The 21559-nt window shown below is 38.7% G+C and overlaps 1 protein-coding gene across 1 annotated transcript in view; it reads left to right on the forward strand.

Annotated features, from left to right (window-relative positions):
• Positions 1-17083, forward strand: part of HAO1 (hydroxyacid oxidase 1) — a gene marked incomplete at both ends in the record, with an annotated part of 57992 nt that extends 40909 nt beyond the window's left edge. Inside the window, 4 exons of the mRNA XM_079719597.1 lie at positions 8174-8265; positions 14753-14911; positions 15027-15096; positions 17013-17083. Of these exons, the coding sequence (XP_079575723.1) occupies positions 8174-8265; positions 14753-14911; positions 15027-15096; positions 17013-17083 (392 nt within the window). The remainder of the gene's footprint in view (positions 1-8173; positions 8266-14752; positions 14912-15026; positions 15097-17012) is intronic.
• Positions 17084-21559: the final 4476 nt, after the last annotated feature.

The following is a 21559-nucleotide window of genomic DNA, read 5'->3' on the forward strand; positions in this document are numbered from 1 at the left end:
TAGCTTTGTAATTTAATTTGGACTCAGGGAGTCTGATTCTTCCACCTCTGTTTTTTTCCCCTCAGAAAAGATTGGTTTGACTATTTCTTTGACTATTCAGGGTCTTTTGTGTTTCCATACAAATTTTAAGATTTTTTGTTTTAGTTCTGTAAAAAAATGTCATTGGTAATTTGAGAGGGATTTCATTGAATGTGTAGATTGCTTTGGGTAGTATAGTCCTTTTCACAATATTGATTCTTCCAATCCAAGAACATGGTATATCTCCCAAAATGTTTTTTTTTAACATCTTTATTGGAGTATCATTGCTTTACAATGGTGTGTTAGTTTCTACTTTATAACATACTGAATCAGCTATACATAAACATATACCCCATATCTCCTCCCTCTTGCATCTCCCTCCTACCCTCCCTATCCCACCTGTCTAAGGGGACACAAAGCACCAAGCTGATGTCCCTGTGTTATGCAGCTGCTTCCCACTAGCTATTTATTTTATATTTGTTAGTGTATATATGTCCATGCCACTCTCTCACTTAGTCCCAGCTTACCCTTCCCCCTCCCCATGTCCTCAAGTCCATTCTCTACATCTGAGTCTTTATTCTTGTCCTGCCCCTAGGTACATCAGGAACATTTTTTTTTTAGATTCCATATATATGTGTTAGCATATGGTATTTGTTTTTCTCTTTCTGACTTACTTCACTCAGTATGACAGAATCTAGGTCCATCCACCTCACTACAAATAACTCATTTTCATTTCCTTTTATGGCCAAGTAATATTCCATTGTATATATGTGCCATATCTTCTTTATCAATTCATCTGTTTATGGAAACTTACGTTGCTTCCAGGTCCCGGCTATTGTAAATAGTGCTTCAATGAACATTGGGATACATGACTCTTTTTGAATTATGGTTTTCTCGGGGTATATGCCCAGTAGTGGGATTGCTGGGTTGTATGCTAGTTCTATTTTTAGTTTTTTAAGGAACCTCCATACTGTTCTCCTTAGCAGCTCTACCAATTTACATTCCCATCAACAGTGAAAGAGGGTTTCCTTTTCTCCACAACTCTCCAGCATTTATTGTTTGTAGATTTTTTGACGATGGCCATTCTTACCAGTGTGAGTTGATACCTCACTGTAGTTTTGACTTGCATTTCTCTAATGATTAGTGATGTTGAGCATCCTTTCATGTGCTTGTTGGCAATCTGTATATCTTCTTTGAAGAAATGTCTATTTAGGTCTTCTGCCCATTTTTGGATTATGTTGTTTGTTGTTTTGATATTGAGCTGCATGAGCTGTTTGCATATTTTGGAGATTAATCCCTGTCAGTCACTTCATTTTCAAATATTTTCTCCTATTCTGAGTTTTGTCTGTTTTGTTTGTTTGTTTGTTTGTCTGTTTGTTTGCTGTACGCGGGACTCTCGCTGTTGTGGCGTCTCCCATTGTGGAGCACAGGCTCCGGACGCACAGGCCCAGTGGCCATGGCTCATGGGCCCAGCTGCTCCACGGCATGGAGATCTTCCCAGACCGGGGCACGAACCCATGTCCCCTGCATCAGCAGGCGGACTCTCAACCACTGTGCCACCAGGGAAGCCCTGAGTTTTGTCTTTTCCTTGTGTTTATGGTTGCCTTTGCTGTGCAAAACTTTTAAGTTTCATTAGGTCCTATTTGGGTTTTCTTTTTTGTTTGTTTTTACTTCCAATTCTCTAGGAGGTGGGTCAAAAAGGAACTTGCTGTGTTGTATGTCATACAGTGTTCTGCCTACATTTTCCTCTAAGCATTTTTTAGTGTCTGATCTTACATTTAGGTCTCTAATGCATTTTGAGTTTATTTTTGTGTATGGTGTTATGGAGTGTTCTAATTTCATTCTTTTACATGTAGCTGTCCAGTTGTCCCAGCATCACTTATTGAAGAGACTGTCTTTTCTCCACTGTATATTCTTGCCTCCTTTATCAAAGATAAGGTGCCCATATGTGTGTGGGTTTACCACTGGGCTTTATATTCTGTTCTACTGATCTATAGTTCTGTTTTTGTGCCAATACCATACTGTCTTGATTACTGTAGCTTTGTAGTATAGTCTGAAGTCTGGGAGCCTGATTCCTCCAGCTCCATTTTTCTTTCTCAAAATTGCTTTGCCTATTCAGGGTCTTTTGGGTTTCCATAAAAATTGTGAAATTTTTTGTTCTTGTTCTGTGAAAAATGCCAGTGGTAATTTGATAGGGATTTCATTGAATCTGTAGATTGCTTTGGGTAGTTTAGTATTTTTGCAATACTGATTCTTCGAATCCAAGAACATGGTATATCACTCCATCTTTTTGTGTCATCTTTAATTTCTGTCATCACTGTCTTACAGTTTTCTGCATACAGGTCTTTTGTCTCCTTAGGTAGGTTTATTCCTAGATATTTTATTCTTTTTGTTGCAATGGTGAAATGGATTGTTTCCTTAATTTCTCTTTCTGATCTTTTGTTGTTAGTGTATAGGAATGCAAAACATTTCTGTGCATTAATTTTGTATCCTGCAACTTTACCAAATTCATTGATTAGCTCTAGTAGTTTTCTGGCGGCATCTTTAGGATTATCTATGTATAGCATCATGTCATCTGCAAACAGTGACAGTTTTACTTTTTCTTTTCTGATTTGGATTACTTTTATTTCTTTTTCGTTTCTCATTGTCGTGGCTAGGACTTCCAGAACTATGTTGAATAATGGTGAGAATGGACAACCTTTTCTTCTTTCTGATCTTAGAGGAAATGCTTTCAGTTTTTCACCATTGAGAATTATGTTTGCTGTGGGTTTGCCATATATGGCCTTTATTATGTTGAGGTAGGTTCCTTCTATGCACACTTTCTGGAGAGTTTTTAATCATAAATCAGTGTATTTTGTCAGAAGCTTTTCTGCATCTATTGAGATGATCATATGGTTTTTATTCTTCAATTTGTTAATATGGTGTATCACATTGTTTGATTTGCATATATTGAAGAATCCTTGCATCCCTGCAATAAATCCCACTTGATCATGATGTATGATCGTTTTAATGTATTGTTGGATTCTGTTTGCTAGTATTTTGTTGAGGATTTTTGCATCTATATTCATCAGTGATATTACTCTGTAATTTTCTTTTCTTGTATTATCTTTGTCTGGTTTTGGTGTCAGGGTGATGGTGGCCTCGTAGAATGAATTTGGGAGGGGTACTGCTCCCACAATTTTTTGGAAGAGTTTGAGAAGAATCGGTGTTAGCTCTTCTTTAAATTTTGAAAGAATTCACCTGTGAAGCCATCTGGTCCTTGGCTTTTGTTTGTTGGAAGATTTTTAATCACAGTTTCAGTTTCATTACTTGTGGTTTGTCTGTTCATATTTTGTATTTCTTCATCATTCAGTCTTAGAACGTTATATTTTTCTAAGAATTTGTCAATTTCTTCCAGATTGTCCATTTTATTGGCATAGAGTTGCTTGCAGTAGTCTCTTATGATACTTTGTATTTCTGCAGTGTCAGTTGTAACTTCTTTTTCTAATTTTATTGATTTGAGTCCTCTCCCTCTTTTTCTTGCTGAGTCTTGTTAAAGGTTTATCAATTTTGTTTATCTTTTCAAAGAACCAGCTTTTAGTTTTATTGATCTTTGCTATTATTTTCTTTGTTTCTATTTCATGTATTTCTGCTCTGACCTTTGTGATTTCTTTCCTGTACTAATTTTGGGTTTTGCTTGTTCTTCTTTCTCTAGTTCCTTCAGCTGTAAAGTTTGATTGTTTATTTGAGATTTTTCTTGTTTCTTGAGGTAGGATTGTACTGCTATAAACTTCCCTCTTAGAACTGCTTTTGCTACATCCCATAGGTTTGAATCATCTTGTTTTCATTGTCATTTGTCTCTAGGTAATTTTTGATTTCCTCTTTGATTTCTTCAGTGATCCATTGGTTATTTAATAACGTATTGTTTAACCTTCATGTGTTTGTGTTTTTTACGTTTTTTCACCTGTAATTTATTTCTAATCTCATAGCATTGTTGTCAGAAAATATGCATGATATGATTTCAATTTTCTTAAATTTACCAAGGCTTGATTTGTAACCCAAGATGTGATCTATCCTGGAGAATGTTCCATATGCATTTGAGAAGAAAGTGTATTCTGCAATTTTCAGATGGTACGTCCTATAAATATCAATTAAATCTCTCTGGTTTATTGTGTCATTTAAAGCTGTGTTTCCTTATTAATTTTCTGTCTGGAAGATCTGTCCATTGGTGTAAGTGAGGTGTTAACATCCCCCACTATTATTGTGTTACTGGTGATTTCCTCTTTTATAGTTGTTAGCAGTCGCCTTATGTAGTGTGGTGCTCCTATGTTGGGTGCATATATATTTATATTTGTTATATGTTCTTCTTGGATTGATCCCTTGATCGTTATGTAGTGCCCTTCCTTGTGTTTTGTATCATTCTTTAGTTTAAAGTCTATTTTATATGACATGAGTATTGTTACTCCAGCTTACTTTTGATTTCCATTTACATGGAATATCTTTTTCCATCCTCTCACTTTCAGTCTGTATGTGTCCCTAGGTCTGAAGTGGGTCTCTTGTAGACAGCATATATATGTGTCTTAATTTTGTATCCATTCAGCAAGCCTGTGTCTTTTGCTTAGAGCATTTAATCCATTCACTTTTAAGTAATTATCGATATGTATGTCCCTATTACCATTTTCTTAATTGTTTTGGGATTTTTTTTTTTTTTTTTTTTTTTTTTTTTTTGCGGTACACACTCCTCTCACTGTCGTGGCCTCTCCCATTGTGGAGCACAGGCTCTGGATGCACAGGCCCAGTGGCCATGGCTCACAGGCCCAGCCTCTCCACGGCATGTGGGATCTTCCCGGACGGGGGCACGAACACATGTCCCCTGCATCGGCAGGCAGACTCTCAACCATTGCGCCACCAGGGAAGACACTGGGATTGTTTTTGTGGGTCCTTTTTTTCTCTTGTGTTTCCCACTTAGAGAAGTTCCTTTAACCTTTGTTGTAGAGCTGGTTTTGTGGTGCTGAATTCTCTTAGCTTTTTCTTGTCTGTAAAGCTTTTGATTTTTCTGTTGAATCGGAATGAGATCCTTGCTGTGTAGAATAATCTGGGTTGTAGGTTCTTCCCTTTCATCACTTTAAATATATCGTGCCACTTCCTTCTGTCTTGTAGATTTTCTGCTGAGAAATCAGCTGTTAACCTTATGGGAGTTCCCTTGTATTTTGTTTGTCATTTTTCACTTGTTGCTTTTAATAATTTTTCTTTGTCTTTAATTTTTGTCAGTTTGATAATTTTGTGTCTCAGTGTGTTTCTCCTTGGGTTTACCCTGCCTGGGACTCTCTACACCTCCTGGACTTGAGTGACTATTTCCTTTCCTATGTTAGGGAACTTGTCAACTATAATCTCTTCAAATATTTTCTTGGGTCCTTTCTCTCTCTCTTCTGCTTCTAGGACCCCTATAATGTGAATGTTGGTTCATTTAATGCTGTCCAAGTGGTCTCTTAGGCTGTCTTCATTTCTTTTCATTCTTTTTTCTTTATTCTGTTCTATGGCAGTGAATTCCACCATTCTGTCCTCCAGGCCACTTATCCATTCTTCTGCCTCAGCTATTCTGCTATTGATTCCTTCTAGTGTATTTTTCATTTCAGTTATTGTATTGTTCATCTCTGTTTGTTTGTTCTTTAATTCTTCTAGGTCTTTGTTAAACATTTCTGGCATCTTCTGAATCTTTGCCTCCATTCTTTTTCTGAGGTTTTGGATCACCTTCACTTTCATTATTCTGAATTCTTTTTCTGGAAGGTTGCCTATCTCCACTTCGTTTAGTTGTTTTTTCTGGAGTTTTATCTTATTCCTTCATGTGGTACATAGTCCTCTGTCTTTTCATTTTGTCTATCTTTCTGTGAATGTGGTTTTTGTTCCACAGGCTGCAGGATTGTAGTTCTTCTTTCTTCTGCTGTCTGATCTCTAGTGGATGAGGCTATCTAAGTGGCTTGTGCCAGCTTCCTGATGGAAGGGACTGGTGGTGGGTTCAGCTGGGCATTGCTCTTGTGGGCAGAGCTCAATACAACTTTAATCTGCTGGTCTGCTGATGGGTGGGGCTGAGTTCCCCCCTGTTGGTTGTTCAGTCTGAGATGACCCAGCACTGGAGCCTACAGGCCCTTTGGTGGGGCTAATGGTGAACTCTGAGAGGGCTCACACCAAGGAGTACTTCCCAGTACTTCTTCTGTCAGTGTCCTTGTCCCTGCGGTGAGCCACAGCCATCCCCTGCCTCTGCAGGAGACCCTCCAACACAAGCAGGTAGGTCTGGTTCAGTCTCCTATAGGGTCAGTGCTCCTTCCCCCTGTGTCCTGATTTGCACACTACTTTGTGTGTGCCCTCCATGAGTGGAGTCTCTGTTTCCCCCAGACCTGTCAAAGTTCTGCCATCAAATCCCAGTATATGTCAAAGCCTGTTTCTTTGGGAATTCCTCCTTCCATGGTTGGGAAGCCTGATGGTCTCAGAACCTTCACTCCCATGGGTGGACTTCTATGATATAATTGTTTTTCTGTTTGTGAGTCAACCACCCAGAATTTATGGGATTTGATTTTATTGTAATTGCACCTTTCCTACCATCTTGTTGTGGAGCTTCCTTTGTCCTTGTATGTGTAGTATCTTCCTGTCGATGTGTCTTCCTGTCGATGATTGTTCAGCAGTTAGTTGTGATTCTGGTGCTCTAGCAAGGGGGAGTGAATGCACATCCTTCTACTCTGCTATCTTGGACCAATCTAGAAGATGTGATTTTTTAAGGACAGAAATATTCAGTCTATACCACATGGGTTTAACATTTCCATGTACCTATAATTTTAGAAGAAAAATATTTCTAGCATTATTTTGAAAAATGGGAATATTTAGAAAGCAGTATTCCATGAAACACAGTTTGGAAAATAGTGATTTAGCATAAAACTTTCAAACAATCAGAATTATAAATTCTCCTGTGAATCTTTTTTTTATTATTCTTGTCAGGTCTGCCCTTGATCTCCATTGCTGAATTTATAAATATATACAATGTTCTGTATTTATCTGCTAAGTTTCCAAAATCTGATTTCACTACAACATTGGGCTATCTTTGAGTGTTAAATTGGAGAACCAGTGTTATTTTCGTAATTCTGTTAGAAAATGGTTTTTATTGGGAGAATATTGAAAATAATAGTTAAAATATAAAGTATAAAAAAAGTTGGAAACTGATTTAAGAAAATGTTAATCTATTATTTAAAACTATATTTTCAGAAACCAATATATTTTGAAGCATGATTAGAGGTGTAGCATGATTATAAGCATGGTTAGAGGTGTAGCATATAATTTTAATATTACTTTTTTGTGTATTTCAATGGGCAAAACACATTTAATTATAGAACACTATTACTTAAAATAATTACAGACGTTATATCTTCATATTAAGGAATGTTTTGGAAATAGACTTATTCATCACCTGTTGTACTGAAAGTGCTTGCTACTTGTATGTTCTTTTATGTTATTCAAATTGTAGAGGAATATTTATATTAAATGCTAAATAATATGATCTTGTTAATAACAAAATTACTTAGCAAGAGTATTCACTTTTCAGGATAAATACATTTAACTGCATGTCAATTTGCTATCGATTGATAATTTTATTTCATCCTTAAATTGTTTTAAGTGTTAACCTAATTTTGCCAAAGAAGCCATCACTATAATTCCAGATTTAACCCTTGGGTGTATTTCTGTGTTAAAATTTCCAAGCAAGATACGTATGTATGGGGCTTCCCTGGTGGTTCAGTGGTTGAGAATCTGCCTGCCAATGCAGGGGAAATGGGTTTGAGCCCTGATCTGGGAAGATCCCACATGCCGCAGAGCAACTAGGCCCATGAGCCACAACTACTGAGCCTGCTCGTCTGGAGCTTGTGCTCCGCAAAAAGAGAGGCTGTGATAGTGAGAGGCCCACACACCATGATGAAGACTGGTCCCCGCAAATCCACAACTAGGGGAAGCCCTTGCACAGAAATGAAGACCCAACACAGCAAAAATAAATAAATTAATTAATAAACTCCTAAAAAAAAAAAAGATACGTATGTATGAGGTCAGGCTCCCTTTGACTGAGATGCTTTGGCCTCAGAACTGAAGCCTTTATTAAGTTGCCTTTTTCATACAATGGTTGTCTTGCTCTTTCTAGGTGATGATGCCAGGGAGGCAGTTAAACATGGTTTGGACGGGATCTTGGTGTCAAATCATGGGGGTCGACAGCTCGATGGGGTGCCAGCCACTGTGAGTTTTGGCAAATGCTTCAACTGGAATTCCCATTTCTATCCCACTTTTGGCTATCTCTATGACTGCCTTTCCTTGTGTATATATACTTGTGTGAACACTCAAGGTAAAATATGTATGAATATAGGTAAGAGCTCAGATTTTAAGTTTACTGGCAAGTAACTACCTAAATTAGATCATTATTCAGTCTATTTATTTGTAAACTTATAAAAGTCTGTGTTAAATACACAGCCATTAGTGGACAGGGATTATTCCTATATTCATAAATATACCAATAGGTATATTATAAGTTGGAGTATGAAAGAAAAGATTATGCCATGAGTTTCCTGGAGGTGGGAGTTGAAGAACTGCAGAGTGAGGGCAGGTGGGGAAAGGAGGTAGAAATCCTAGTCCAGGTGAGGAGATGTCTGCTGCAAACAAGCTACTCTGTTGGAGATGTGAACTACCTTGGCTACATATTGGAATCACCTGGGAAACTGTAAAGAATCCTAATTCCCAGGCTGCACCCTACATCCATCCATCAGAATCTTGCAGGACCAGGGGGGGCAGAGGCACTAGTATTTTTGACAGCTGCCCAGGAGGTCCAGTGTGAGTCTATGTTTTGTATACACTGTACACACTGTGTTAGGAAAATCAGGGTCCAGAATCCAGATATAAAAGTAAATCAAACTGGCTGGAATGATGTGGGATGGAGTTAAAACTGTAAAGGAGAGTAATTAGCTCTAAAAAGGCCAAGAGCCAAGGAGTCCAACCAGGGGTAGATTTTAAGACCAAGGATTGGTGGGCCCAGAAATGGATCAAAAGTCATGGAGGCAGACACATATCTAGGGGTGGATGTCATGGATCCGTGATCTAGAATGGAGGCCAGGAGCTGTAGGTGGAGTGGGGTGGGGTCCTCTTACATGCTGTCCACTTGTGGGAACATGACCAAGATTCTTTTAGATGAGGCACTGGGATTGCAGGTGCCTTTCACCTCTGCTCTGTTCTCATGTGGACCCTTGATTTTACGAGTGTGAGTCTAAAAGTAGAATGGGAAAGAGTGAAATGTGTTTGGGGAATACCAAGGAATCCATTTTGTTTGCATTACCTGGTAGGAGTCGGGAGTCCTGGGAAATGCACCTGCTAGGAGAGGTCTGGGAGGAGGTCCTTTAATATTATGAGTCATTGAAAATGCAATAACAAAGCCCTGAGTTAGCAGCAATGAGTATCACAAATTGTACTGTGGCATTACAGGGGTCAGGAAAATCAATGAGGTGGCCCACATAATTATGAGAGCCAAGGAAAGAGAGAAGGGCCTGACCTGCTATGGAGCAGAAGGACTCAATAGCCCCTCCAAATTTCAGTGTTTTCATCTTTTAAAGTTTAAAAATCAATTAGATTACTTCTTTGGTGCCTTTAAACATTAGTGTTCTATAATCTCAATTATCTATCGTAGGTAAAGTAACCTAGCAACATGTAACAAAACTTAAATAAAAATGTATCTACAAAATAATGTGGATGGATTTCCTAGGCCATCATTTCTGAGCTGTATCATCATATGCATCTCCCCCTTTTGTCAGAACCATTTAGTCATAGTTAATAGGGGATGGCTTTAATTGGGATGAATATTTGAATTTATTCAAATAATTTAGTAAAGTAGTAGTGGATTACTGTTGAATTAAACTAGCAGGCTGATTTAACTAAAGCCATGGATGCTGTGTAGGTTAGGGCAGATTGAATGATGACAGGGGGCTATTGGGTATACTCGTTTGCACTCAGACTTTTTTGTGAAGCACTAACGGGCTAATGATAGGAATGAATGAAGTCTTTGCATGCAGTCAATAATTAAAATCATAAAATTGGAAGCTGTCAGCTCTTTCCAATTCAGCATTACTTATAAAGACCCATCTTTTTAGGTGATATTAAACATTGCCTGCAGTGGAGAGTGAAGAGCTCCTTTGGGCAAGGAGAAGATAGTCACAGTTCAAGGCTTTTCCGCTGATTTATGACTCTCTTTTTTATGAAGATGTAGACTTAATGTGCAGGCCAAATTCAGTTTGTTTTCTAAAAATAAAATTTAAATCTGAAATCAAATCTAACTAGATTTTAAGGGAAAAATATCTGAATGGTGTGATTTATTTCCTTCTGGCTGAGGGGATATGGAAACTTATCTAAAAGGGTTTTTTGAGTTGTGGTCTCAGAGACTATTTTAAGAAAAACAATTACCCTCCCCTTTGCATGATGTGTGCATGAGAGGAGATGCTTGCTTGAGTTTTGCCTCCTACTTTAGAGCAAATTTAAGGTGCATGACAATGAGCGGAATGTGAAACAGGATTGAGTTTATAGTGAAGGTGTTTTTCTCTCAGTTTGGTGGTTTTGAGGCGTGTGGAAAAAGGCATGGAGGATGCTGTGGTGTAGAACTTTTCAGTAGATACAAAGAAGGACTTGCTCTCCTGCACATTCTGTGACATCGTAATTCAAAGCCAAAGAGGCAGCATGATTTCACTGGCAGAGCATTGAAATGAACCCAGAGTTTTGGGTTCAAGTCCTTGTCTTGCCTCCTTGGAGGGGTGAGAGCTGGGTGAGCAAGTTGCTCAAACTTTTCAGCCTGAGCCTCTTCATAACGTTGTGTTGGTTGCAAAAATAAAACATCTGGATTATATGATTTCTACATTTCTATAAATCACAGAGTTTCTTTGTATGGAAAAATACTTATCACTAAGAGTCCTAGAACAGGAGTTTGACTTAGGTCCATCTTAATGCAATGCTACCAAGAACCACTGCCAGACCCCTGCTACAGCAAAGAGTTTAAAAATAAGTTCATGTTAAGATCCTTACCCTGAAGGTAATAATGTGGCCCAGACTTGTCTTGGAGTAATTAGAGAATGATATTGCAGAATCAAATCAATTTCCAAAATCCACATTACTGGAACATCTCAAACTAGGGTCTAAAGACAGATTCTCTAGAGTCTTTGAACCTTAGGAGAATTCTTTTTTCATTTTTGTTTTGATGTTACCTGGACCCAAACTACCTTAAACTTAAAAATATGACATTCTTTTCTAGTGAAAATTCTCAACTGTAAAACCTTTTCAGAAAATAAACTTTGGGTTGTTAAATCAGTGTTTCTAAAATTGAGTCCTTGGACATATTCTATGGGATCTTTCATTTTTCCTTCTGAAAGGGATTCATGAAATTCTACCTTTGAGAGACACTTGATATATCAGTTAGCTTTTGCTGTGTAACAAACAAGTCTGAAATTTACTGGCTAAAATCCAACAGCCATTTATTCATGTCACAACTTTGTGTGTTGGCAATTTGAGCTGATATCCACTGGGAGGTTTTTCTGGTCCTGGCTGTGCTCACTCATATGAGTATGTTGTCAATTGCTGGGTTTACTAGGGCAGACTAGTGTAGGATGACATCAGCAGGGATGACTCTGCATCATCTCACATCTAGCACATTAGGTGGCCTGGTTTCCTAGAGAGCAAGTGGAAATATGCAAAGCCTCTTGAGCTCTAGGCTTAGAACAGGCACACTGTCACTTCTCTCTTGTTCTATTGGTGAAAGCAAGTCACAAGGCTAGTTTAGATTCAAGGGGTGAGGAAATAGACTCTTCTGGCCCCATTTCTCCCTCATGATGGAGCAGTGGAAATGTCATGTTGCAAGGAAATGGAGATAGGGAAGGAAATAGTTGCAGCCATTTTTACAGTTGCAAACAATCGTCAGACCTATATGGACCAGTGATTTTCTAAACGTGCTTAGTAGAACTCACACCCCCACCCCCATCCAGGGCTGCCTGGTGAAGCGTGATGGGTAGAGAGTCAGAGGAGGACTTGTGGGCAGTGGCCTGGAATCTGTCTCCTTCACTGTTAACTAAAGCACCTCTGGTTTTATCTGCTTTTGTTTGTGCTCAACTGCTTTGGCTTGGAAATCAAGAGTATAGGACTAGATGCTGTAAGAAGATAGAAAGATAGAAACCCCCTGTGAGTGGAAGTTTTGTGGGACAGGGAGGCCCTGGAAGTGTGTACCTTGAGTAGGAACAGGAAAGAGGGGAGCTCTTTGGGAGTCAGATCCATGTGGGATTAATTTTAGATTCCTTAAACTGCCTGGCATAGTGCCTGGAATCTGCCAGGTAATCAATAAAGTGTTTGATAAATCAATGAATGGGATATATGTATATGTATAGCTGATTCACTTCATTATAAAGCAGAAAATAATACACCATTGTAAAGAAATTATACTCCAATAAAGATGTTTAAAAAAATCAATGAATGGATGGATGAGTGAGTAGTAGTACATTGGAATCTTACTGTATTTTCCTGTAGATAAACTCTGCTGGAGATAAGCCTGAAATTAGTTGTCTAAAGAACCTTTAAGGAAAGAAAAGATGAAATGAATCGTCTCTTAGATGTGTAGCAAACTGAAAAAAAGGGAAACAGAACAGTCATAAAATAGTGGATTTTTCTACTACATGTACTTATTTAATCTGCTCTGATCAGAATTATTCTGCATAAAATATACACAGTAAAACTGCAGCTCCAGAAAGAAGAAAGGGAGGATAGAAATGCTCAGCTATGGATAGAACATCCTTGTCCAAGGACACAGGAAACACCAATCTGGACTTCATTTTATAACCCAGGATTCACATTTTAAGTATCCTTATTAGTTTATTTTTTAGGCCAGTTTGGGCATTGGAAATACCCTAAACAGACTTGATTTGCGTGACTGTGAAAATGTGTATTGAACCCAAGCTAGCTAATATTTTTCTTTGGTTTTGGTTTCAAATGGGGAAATATGCTTAATTATAGCTTGCATCATCACTTGGAAATTGTAGCATTTATATGTTGATGTAACTTGCCTGACTGTAAAAAGAGGACTATGTATAGGTAAAGGGACATATGTAAATGGATCCAAAGCATGTTTGGCCAGGCAGAAAAGCCAAAAGGAAAAGGGGAAAATCACACTACCTGCCAAACGTTTTTAGGGGCCCTGCTCCAACTGTTGCCTTCACTTCCTCCAAATCTGTAGTCAGGTTTGGTCTTCAACCTTTTACACAAAACTCTCTTTAAGTTGAGCCTCGAAAAATTTAGGGGAGAAGTGGAAAAGCTTTTGAGTGATTTCAGCATAATTATTTCTAGAAAAACTGCACTTGAATGTATGGACTTAATTTTATATTTAAATACTTGGGGATGAAAGTGGATAATTTCTACAGATTTTGATCTACAGGTCACGTTGAGGATTGTTTCCACCCTCAAGTGCAAAGATTCACATCAAAGTAGCCAATTGTATCAGTTACTAGCTATTAAAAATATTGGCTATTAACCAACTTTACGAGCTAGAAAACAAAAGATTCCAAACTCATTGATTTAAATCAACAGAGTCTTTATTCCCATGAAGCTTTGTGTCAACTGGGGGTCTGCCGATCTAGATTTGATACTGGTTAGATGGTTGTGCTCCAAGTTTCAAGTCCAGCTGGGCTTGGATGGGACAGCTCTGCTTGCTGAATATTTTCTCTGGGTCTCAGCTAAAGGGGAAGCACTGCCTGGGGGATCCTCCTCTCATGCAAGGTGCAGGAGAAAATTGAAATGCATGAGGTCTCTTAAGGCTTACGTCCAGAAACGGAACTCTGCCACCTCTGCTCAAGTGTCATTGGCCAAAGTAGGTTGCAAGGCCAAGGCCACTGTTGAGGAGTGGCAAGCGCACTCTGTTTCTTTTAGTAGGAAACACTACCAATGACCTTGGAAAAAGTGGGTTCAGAGTGGTGTGAAGAATTAGGAACAATAGTGCAATCTACCAGATTGACCTCAATGAGGATCTTATATTCTCTAGTGCTGATATAAGCCTATCATCAATTGCCAATCAAGATGAGGATCTTCAAGGTTCATGTGGTCATTTTCCTTAAAAGCAAGAAAAATGTTTTCAGGGAGAGTTCTCTAATGTACAGCTGGATGTTTGCTATATTATTATATATATTTGCTACATTATTGTACATATTCCTGTATTTTGGATGGGAAAATCAGAGACTAAGATTTTCTGTGACTGGTGGTGTTTGCACTTTTATATACCATTTCTTCTACCACAATCTGAGTATGAATTTTAACAACTGATTTTTTCAGTGAGTAAATAATGTTCAGAATAATTTATATGAGCAAGATAATTCATTTATATTTATGTGTTTAATTAAAAAACAGCTCTGTATCTTTTAAGATCATTACGTGCTTATAAATTGTGTTTATATATTTTTTGGATCATGATATTTGAATTTGAATATCAGGAATAGAATAAAACCCTTGGACTTTGATAGAAAAATAAGTCACTCAGTTCCAAATTTAGTTGTTTTTTTGTTATTAGCATTTGCACCTCTTTTATTTTAGGAGTTTTACTGTTGATTCTAAACCTAGCCTCTTTCACTCTAAGCCCTGTCAGATGGTTGGTGGCTTGAGGAAGTTGAATTGGAGAACAATTCAGTATGCATAGTATCACTTTACTGACCTCTTCTCTCCACAGATTGATGTTCTGCCAGAAATTGTGGAGGCTGTGGAAGGGAAGGTGGAAGTCTTCCTGGATGGGGGTGTACGGAAGGGGACTGACGTTCTGAAAGCTCTGGCCCTGGGAGCCAAGGCTGTGTTTGTGGGGAGACCGATCATTTGGGGCTTGGCTTCTCAGGTAATGACAGGACAAAGCAATAAATATATAAAACAGGATGACTCAACTGTGAAATAAATCTGTGAAACCATTCAGACTGACTTACTCAAAAGATCTGTGTCTTCTATTTGCTTAGGGAGAGAAAGGCGTTCAGGGTGTCCTTGAGATACTGAAGGAAGAATTCTGGTTGGCCATGGCTCTAAGTGGTAAGACTTGGCACTCTCATTTACAACTTCTTTTCTTCTGGGTGTCTTTAGGCCAGGTTCCTTGGTGGAGAGAAGTGAATTTGAAGGGTAAGAGGATGGAATCATTTGGAGTGTAATTCAATTTAACGTTGGCTGCATACTCACAGCTGTAGTGCAGAGTGCTCTCTGGATGGAGGAACTCCACAGTGTGTGCTGTCTAGAGTGGTCACTTAACCTTTGACAGTCTTCTCAAGGATATTTTGGTGAGTCTTATTAGTACCTTAAGGGTGAACACTACATTGAACCCTTCCTCCTCTCTTAACACATGAGTAAGAAATCTAACTGGCTAGTCAACAGCTCCATCTGGATGTCTAAGGGGCATCTCAAAGTCTACCTGTCCAAAACTAAACTGCCAACTTTCCCCTTTAAACCTGCTCTACCTTCCAACTCTCCAGTCTCAGTTCATGTTAATACTATTGTCTCAGTTGCTCAGATCAAAAATCTTAAGTCACTCTTGACTCCTTTTCTCTCTCATACCTTCACATCCACATAGGTGCTTTCTGTAAAAGAGACCTACTCACCACCTCCTCTGCCACCAGCCTGTCTGGAGCCTTCATGATCTTTCTTCATCTTGGATATTGTGATGGTTTTCCTGTGTATCCTTCCCGTCATTTTCTCTCTTTCCTAGGGAACTTCGGGTCAGCCTGTCCATCGTTGCTTCCATCCCTGTCCCAGTCTATTCTGATCACAGCATCAGGACTATCCTTTTAAACATGAGCTCAGGTCATATCACTCTTCCGATCAGAACCCTCCAATGGCTCTCAATTTATTCAGAGTAAATGCTGAAGTCTTTACGATGGTCTACAAGGTCTTATGTGGTTGACCTCTGTCACCTCTCTGACTTCAGCTCCTCCCATTCTCACTCTTGCTTATTCCACCCAGGCCACATTTGCCTCCTTGATTATCCTTGACCATGTCAGACATATTTGAGCCATAGGGCTTTGGCCTTGGCTGCGCCTCCTACCTGGAGCTCTTTCCCCAGATATCTACGTGGCTAACTCTCCCATGTCCTTCAAGTCACACTTACATCCTACTTTCTCACAGTATCCCATCCAGACCACCATATTTAAAATGGCAATTTGTCCTCCACCCACTCAACTTCCAGTTTTTTTCCCTGTTACTATTTCATTATTTTTCCATAACACCTAACACCTTCTATAGTTAATCTATCACATAATTTATTTTTTTAATTACACGCATTATGTATTTTCTGTTTCCTCTCTGGAAGTAAGAACCCTGAGGCAGGGATCTTTGTTGTCTTTACTGCAGTATCCACAGTGTCTAGAGCAGTGCATAGCACCTAAATAACAAATATTTGCTGAAGAAACGAACAAGTAAATAATCACTATTATTCCTAGTGACTGAATTTGACTCAGAATGGACCTCTAGATGCAAAGAATCACCTTGAGTCAATTATCACCTCCCCCACTTTTGAAAGTAATGAGGGCTTCCTTCTTTGTGATTCGTATCACTCAGATTGTCCTCACAGATAGAATTCTGGAGATCAGTGGGCTACACACTCCTGAGCTGAGGCTGTGTGGACACAGCATCAGTGAGAAGAACGCCATTCTCTGAATCCTCACTCTGCATTTTAATTTGCTACAGACATATCCTAAAAGAGAGCTTTCAGCCACTGACTCTCTATTAAATGTGGCAGAAAAGAATATACTCTTTGTGTTAATAAAAATATGTGCCAGTCATTTTGTGTTAAGGACTGTTTAGGTAATAAAAATGGTCTCATGCCACATAAGATTTGGCAAGCCTACCTTGAATCATAAACCTTACATTTGTCAAGTTTTACATTCCTTGGGAAAACTATTACCTGCCTGATTATTATTGCATTCATTTCATATTAAATGTATGCATTATTTTTTCAGGGTGCCAGAATGTGAAAGTCATCGACAAGACATTGGTGAGGAAAAATCTTTTGGCTGTTTCCAAGATCTGACAGTGCACAATATTTTCCCATCTGTATTATTTTCTTTTTTGGCATGTATTACTTGACAAAGAGACACTGTGCAGAGGGTGACCACAGTCTGTAATTCCCCACTTTGATACAAAGGGTGTCGTTCTTCTCCAACAAAATAGCAATCCCTTGCTATTTTAAGTTCATTGCTTTTGACTTTTCAATGAGTGTCCTAGGAACCTTTTAGAAAGAAATGGACTTGCATCCTGGAAATATATTAACTGTTAAAAATAAAACATTGAAAATGGATTTAGACAACGTCATCCCCTGGCAGCCTCACGTGCTACAAAACAAAAGATATCCTTGGGTGAAATTGGAGGTAGCTAGTGCAGAGGTAAAAAGATAATGATCTCCCTGTTTATAAACCTGCATTGTGTGTGGATATCCCTAAAACCGTGTTCTTAAAATCTAAGCGCAGGTTCAGAAGGCTGGATGTGCCTGGAGGAGGAGATAGCACTTGAGAGAATTGGGATAGGTTAGTGGTAATTTATGATTTTTCTAGATACTTTTTAACACCCTGGGCTATTCTACTTCTTTGAATATAGATTTCCATTCACATCTTTAGTATCAGAATATATCTGAGTATTTTATGATATAGATTGTTTCTTATTCAGAGAGAAATAAAACATTTTTGAAAAGAAGATATCGGGTCAATTTGTAACTGTGGAATTCAACCATTTTAATCTCTGAGCCTGAACTACCTCTCTGTTCCCTGTGCATACCCATTCATTCTCCTATACCTCCTAGTTCCTCTTCTTTAATCATTTGCTTCTTTCCACTCACAGTCACATGCCGGGCCAGCTACATGCTTTGTGAAGGCCATGCCAAGTGAAGATGTGAGCCCCTGTTCAAAAAAGAAGGAAAAAGACCTTTTCCTTTCTTTCAAGGTTTTTCTCTTATCCTGTCAAGGTCTCTTTTCTTTGCTATTTAATGTCATGTTTCCTTGGACATGGGGATGCTCACGGGTGCTTGAACACCACCCTGTGATCTGTCCCAACTCCTCTGTGCCCAGGACCCTGCCGGGGGTGGATGGCGGCACTGCCACTGGGCCGGTGGTTCAGCCAGAAGCCAAGGACTTGTTCAGGAAATGTGGGGAGGTGGTGGCAGGGTGGTAGGGTGGGGGGTATGGGATAATGTGTGATTCTAGACTCCCAGGCCCCAGCACGTGTTCCATGGTCCCATCATCCTTTATTATAAAACACAAACTCAAAGATAAGATTATTAAGAATTTCAAGCCAACAACAGAATATTAAACTTATGCTTGAGGACCCCTTTGGAGCCTGGAGTCCTGTGTGACTGTATTGGCGAACTGTCCAGGAAGCCCTTATCACGTGACTTTTACATTTATTCCCCAACCAGGTATTTGACAGATTATAGGTAAACTTGGTAACCAAAGTGAGTCTGAAATAGTCTTTTCACCATCTCTCTGGTTGTTCGTATAGTGTGAAGTACTGAATGAAACAATTGAGAGAATCACTACCTTGAAATATGACCATGATATTATGTCTTCTTGTTTTATTATATTCTTTGATTATTCTCAGATCTCTCTCTTTGTCTCTCTCTCTGTGTCTGTCTCTTTCTCCTTTCTTCCCTCCTTCTCTCTTTTCCTTTAAATGCTGAGATATTTGTAAATACTATGATGGACACAAACATATATCTTTCTTTTTGAACTTATATCTAGGTCTGATTATGAAGAATCATTTAGCAACTTCCCTGGTTGTCCAGTGGTTAAGATTACATGCTTTCACTGCAGGGGCCACGGGTTCGATCCCTGGTTGGGGAACTAAGATTCCACATGCTGCATGGCACCATCAAAACTATAAAAAATAAAAAAATAAAATAATAAAATAAAAATTTTAAAAATAAGTAAAAAATAAAAGTTAAAAAAAGAATTATTTGATCTGATAAAAAGAAATTTAATTTTTCTCCAAATACTAAGAATATGACTGTCATATCACGTAATTGTTTTGTGCTTTTCCAATTAATATTGATCAGTTAATAGGTCTATAATAAACACTAATTTGATCCCACCAAATTATGCAGAAATGCCTTTGCTGTTTGCAGAGAATGTCCACTTTGGCTACATTATAGTTTGTGGCTGCTAAAAACTTGATAGCTTTCTAGCAAATGAAGATCTTCAAATGGCATTTTAAGTGAGACTTATGAGAATGATGATGAATGGTCTTATTTTTTTTTCTAAATTTATTTATTTATTTATTTATGGCTGTGTTGGGTCTTCATTTCTGCACGAGGGCTTTCTCTAGTTGTGGCAAGCGGGGGCCACTCTTCATCACAGTGTGCAGGTCTCTCACTATCGCGTCCTCTCTTGTTGTGGAGCACAGGCTCCAGATGCGCAGGCTCAGTAATTGTGGCTTACATGCCCAGTTGCTCCGTGGCATGTGGAATCTTCACAGACCAGGGCTCGAATCCGTTTCCCCTGCATTGGCAGGCAGATTCTCAACCACTGTGCCCCCAGGGAAGCCCCTGAATGGTCTTAATTTTTGAATTTCTAGACACTTTTATGACCTCCAGATCCACACTACCTCCTTGAACATAGATATCCATTTTTTTCTCAGAGTCATAATATAACTAAATGCTTCATGATGTGTGTTGTTTCCATAATCAGGAAGATATAAAGCTGTTTTTACATTGTTTTGAGAGTGTCTCCAGTCCAGTTGTAACAACACTAAAACCAAATCTGTCTGATGTCTGAGACAAAAAGGGCGGCGTGTTTGTTGTACATCCATTGCTGGAGATTTTCTCACTTGAACTTGAAAGAAGTTCTTTGAGGAAGACAACTGATTTTTCTGTTCCTGAGTTTCTTAAAATATGTTGAGGGAGGGGATAATAGAGAACAGATAGTTTAATATCGGCCAAGTCTGCTTTTCTTGTGTGCTTAATGTACATGGTACCCTAAAGAAGTGCTTCTCAAGCTGGAGAGTGTATTATAATCATCTGCAGGGCTTGTTAAAACAGATTGCTGGGGCCACACTCATAGATTCTGATTCAGCAGGTCTGGGGTGTGGCCTGGGAATCTGCCTTTCTAACATGCTCCCAGGTGAGGCTCATACTACTCTTGTAGGCACACACTTTGAGAACCACTGGTCTTGTCTAGAGCAAGAAGCATCAATTCCTATTTGCCAAGCAGATCATGTAATGAGCCAGCTGTTGCATATGGATGACACCCTGCCTAAAAAGGCCACCTTTTCTTCAACCAATTAATTCTTCTTGTTGAAATTTATTTCTTATAGAGGCACAAAGTACTTATAGTGATGTGTGTTAAGTGCTCAAATTTGTCAGAGGTGTAAACATTTTACGCATACACTCATGTGACCATCAGCACCCAGATCAAGATTTGGAACTTCTCCATCATCCCCAAATGACCCTCTCTACCAGAAGTAAACTTATGTTAACTTCCATTGCCATTGGTTAGTTCTGGCTGTTCTTGAACTTCATATGTGGGATCATACAGTATGTACTACTGTTTTTGTTTTGTATGTAAAGTCCATTCATGTTGTTGAGTATATCAGTAATTAGTTATGTTTATCCAATGCATGAACATGCCACAAGTTATTGATTCATTCTCCTATTGTTACATGTTTGGGTTGTTTGCAGTTTTTTCTGCTGGAAGCTGATTCCCACTGATTTTAGCAAAAATGCAAGTTTAGTGTTATTTTCTGATTTTTCAAGAAAAGCTAGACATCAACATTGTTATGTGAAGATTTTAAGGCTGGCAAATATTTAACAATCTAAACATGGAGTGGGTCATGTTAAACATGGGTATGACCCATGTCTGGTGCATGAGGCATGGGTTCTCAACTCTTGTAACATCTTGGCCTCACAGATCTTTCCCTCATGGCTAAAATCACTCTTATGCCCCTACACAGAATCATGCCTGAGATATGTAGCAGTAATTGGTGCCTGCTAACAGAATTAATCAGAATCTCTTTTGTTTAAGCTTGCTTATATTCTGCTATGTGGAAGAACGTGGGTGTGAAATAAACTTCCTTGTCTCCACCAGGCTTGGGGAGCCCAGAATCCCAGGCCTGTAGGAATAAATCAAGTAGTATGGATGCTTCTTAGCCTGCAGTTTGCAAACTGCATCTATGTCATTACTGTGTTATTCATTCGTTTATCTTGCCAAAACATTAACATTTGTGAAACAGCTTTAGAGGGCTGTGGTGGATTAGTATAGCATGGAAGGAAGTGGTGGCTTGCTCTCAAATAAGGAGAAAAGATCTTTCATTGTAAAATCCATAATTTATTTATTGTCTGATGAACTGTATTGCATGTCCATTGCAGAGCAACAAAATAAAGTTTGTCTGTTTAGGAAAGACTGAAGTTTTCTTATAACATAAAGATAGAGGATGCTTTCTGAACTTATATTTGCTTCAATGTGTGCTCTGTCACATGCCATGTATAGAAGAACATCAGGATGAGAGTTTATTTTAGGTAATA

This window comes from Hyperoodon ampullatus (assembly GCF_949752795.1).
Source record: "Hyperoodon ampullatus genome assembly, chromosome: 14".
In the NCBI taxonomy this organism is placed as follows: domain Eukaryota; kingdom Metazoa; phylum Chordata; class Mammalia; order Artiodactyla; family Ziphiidae; genus Hyperoodon; species Hyperoodon ampullatus.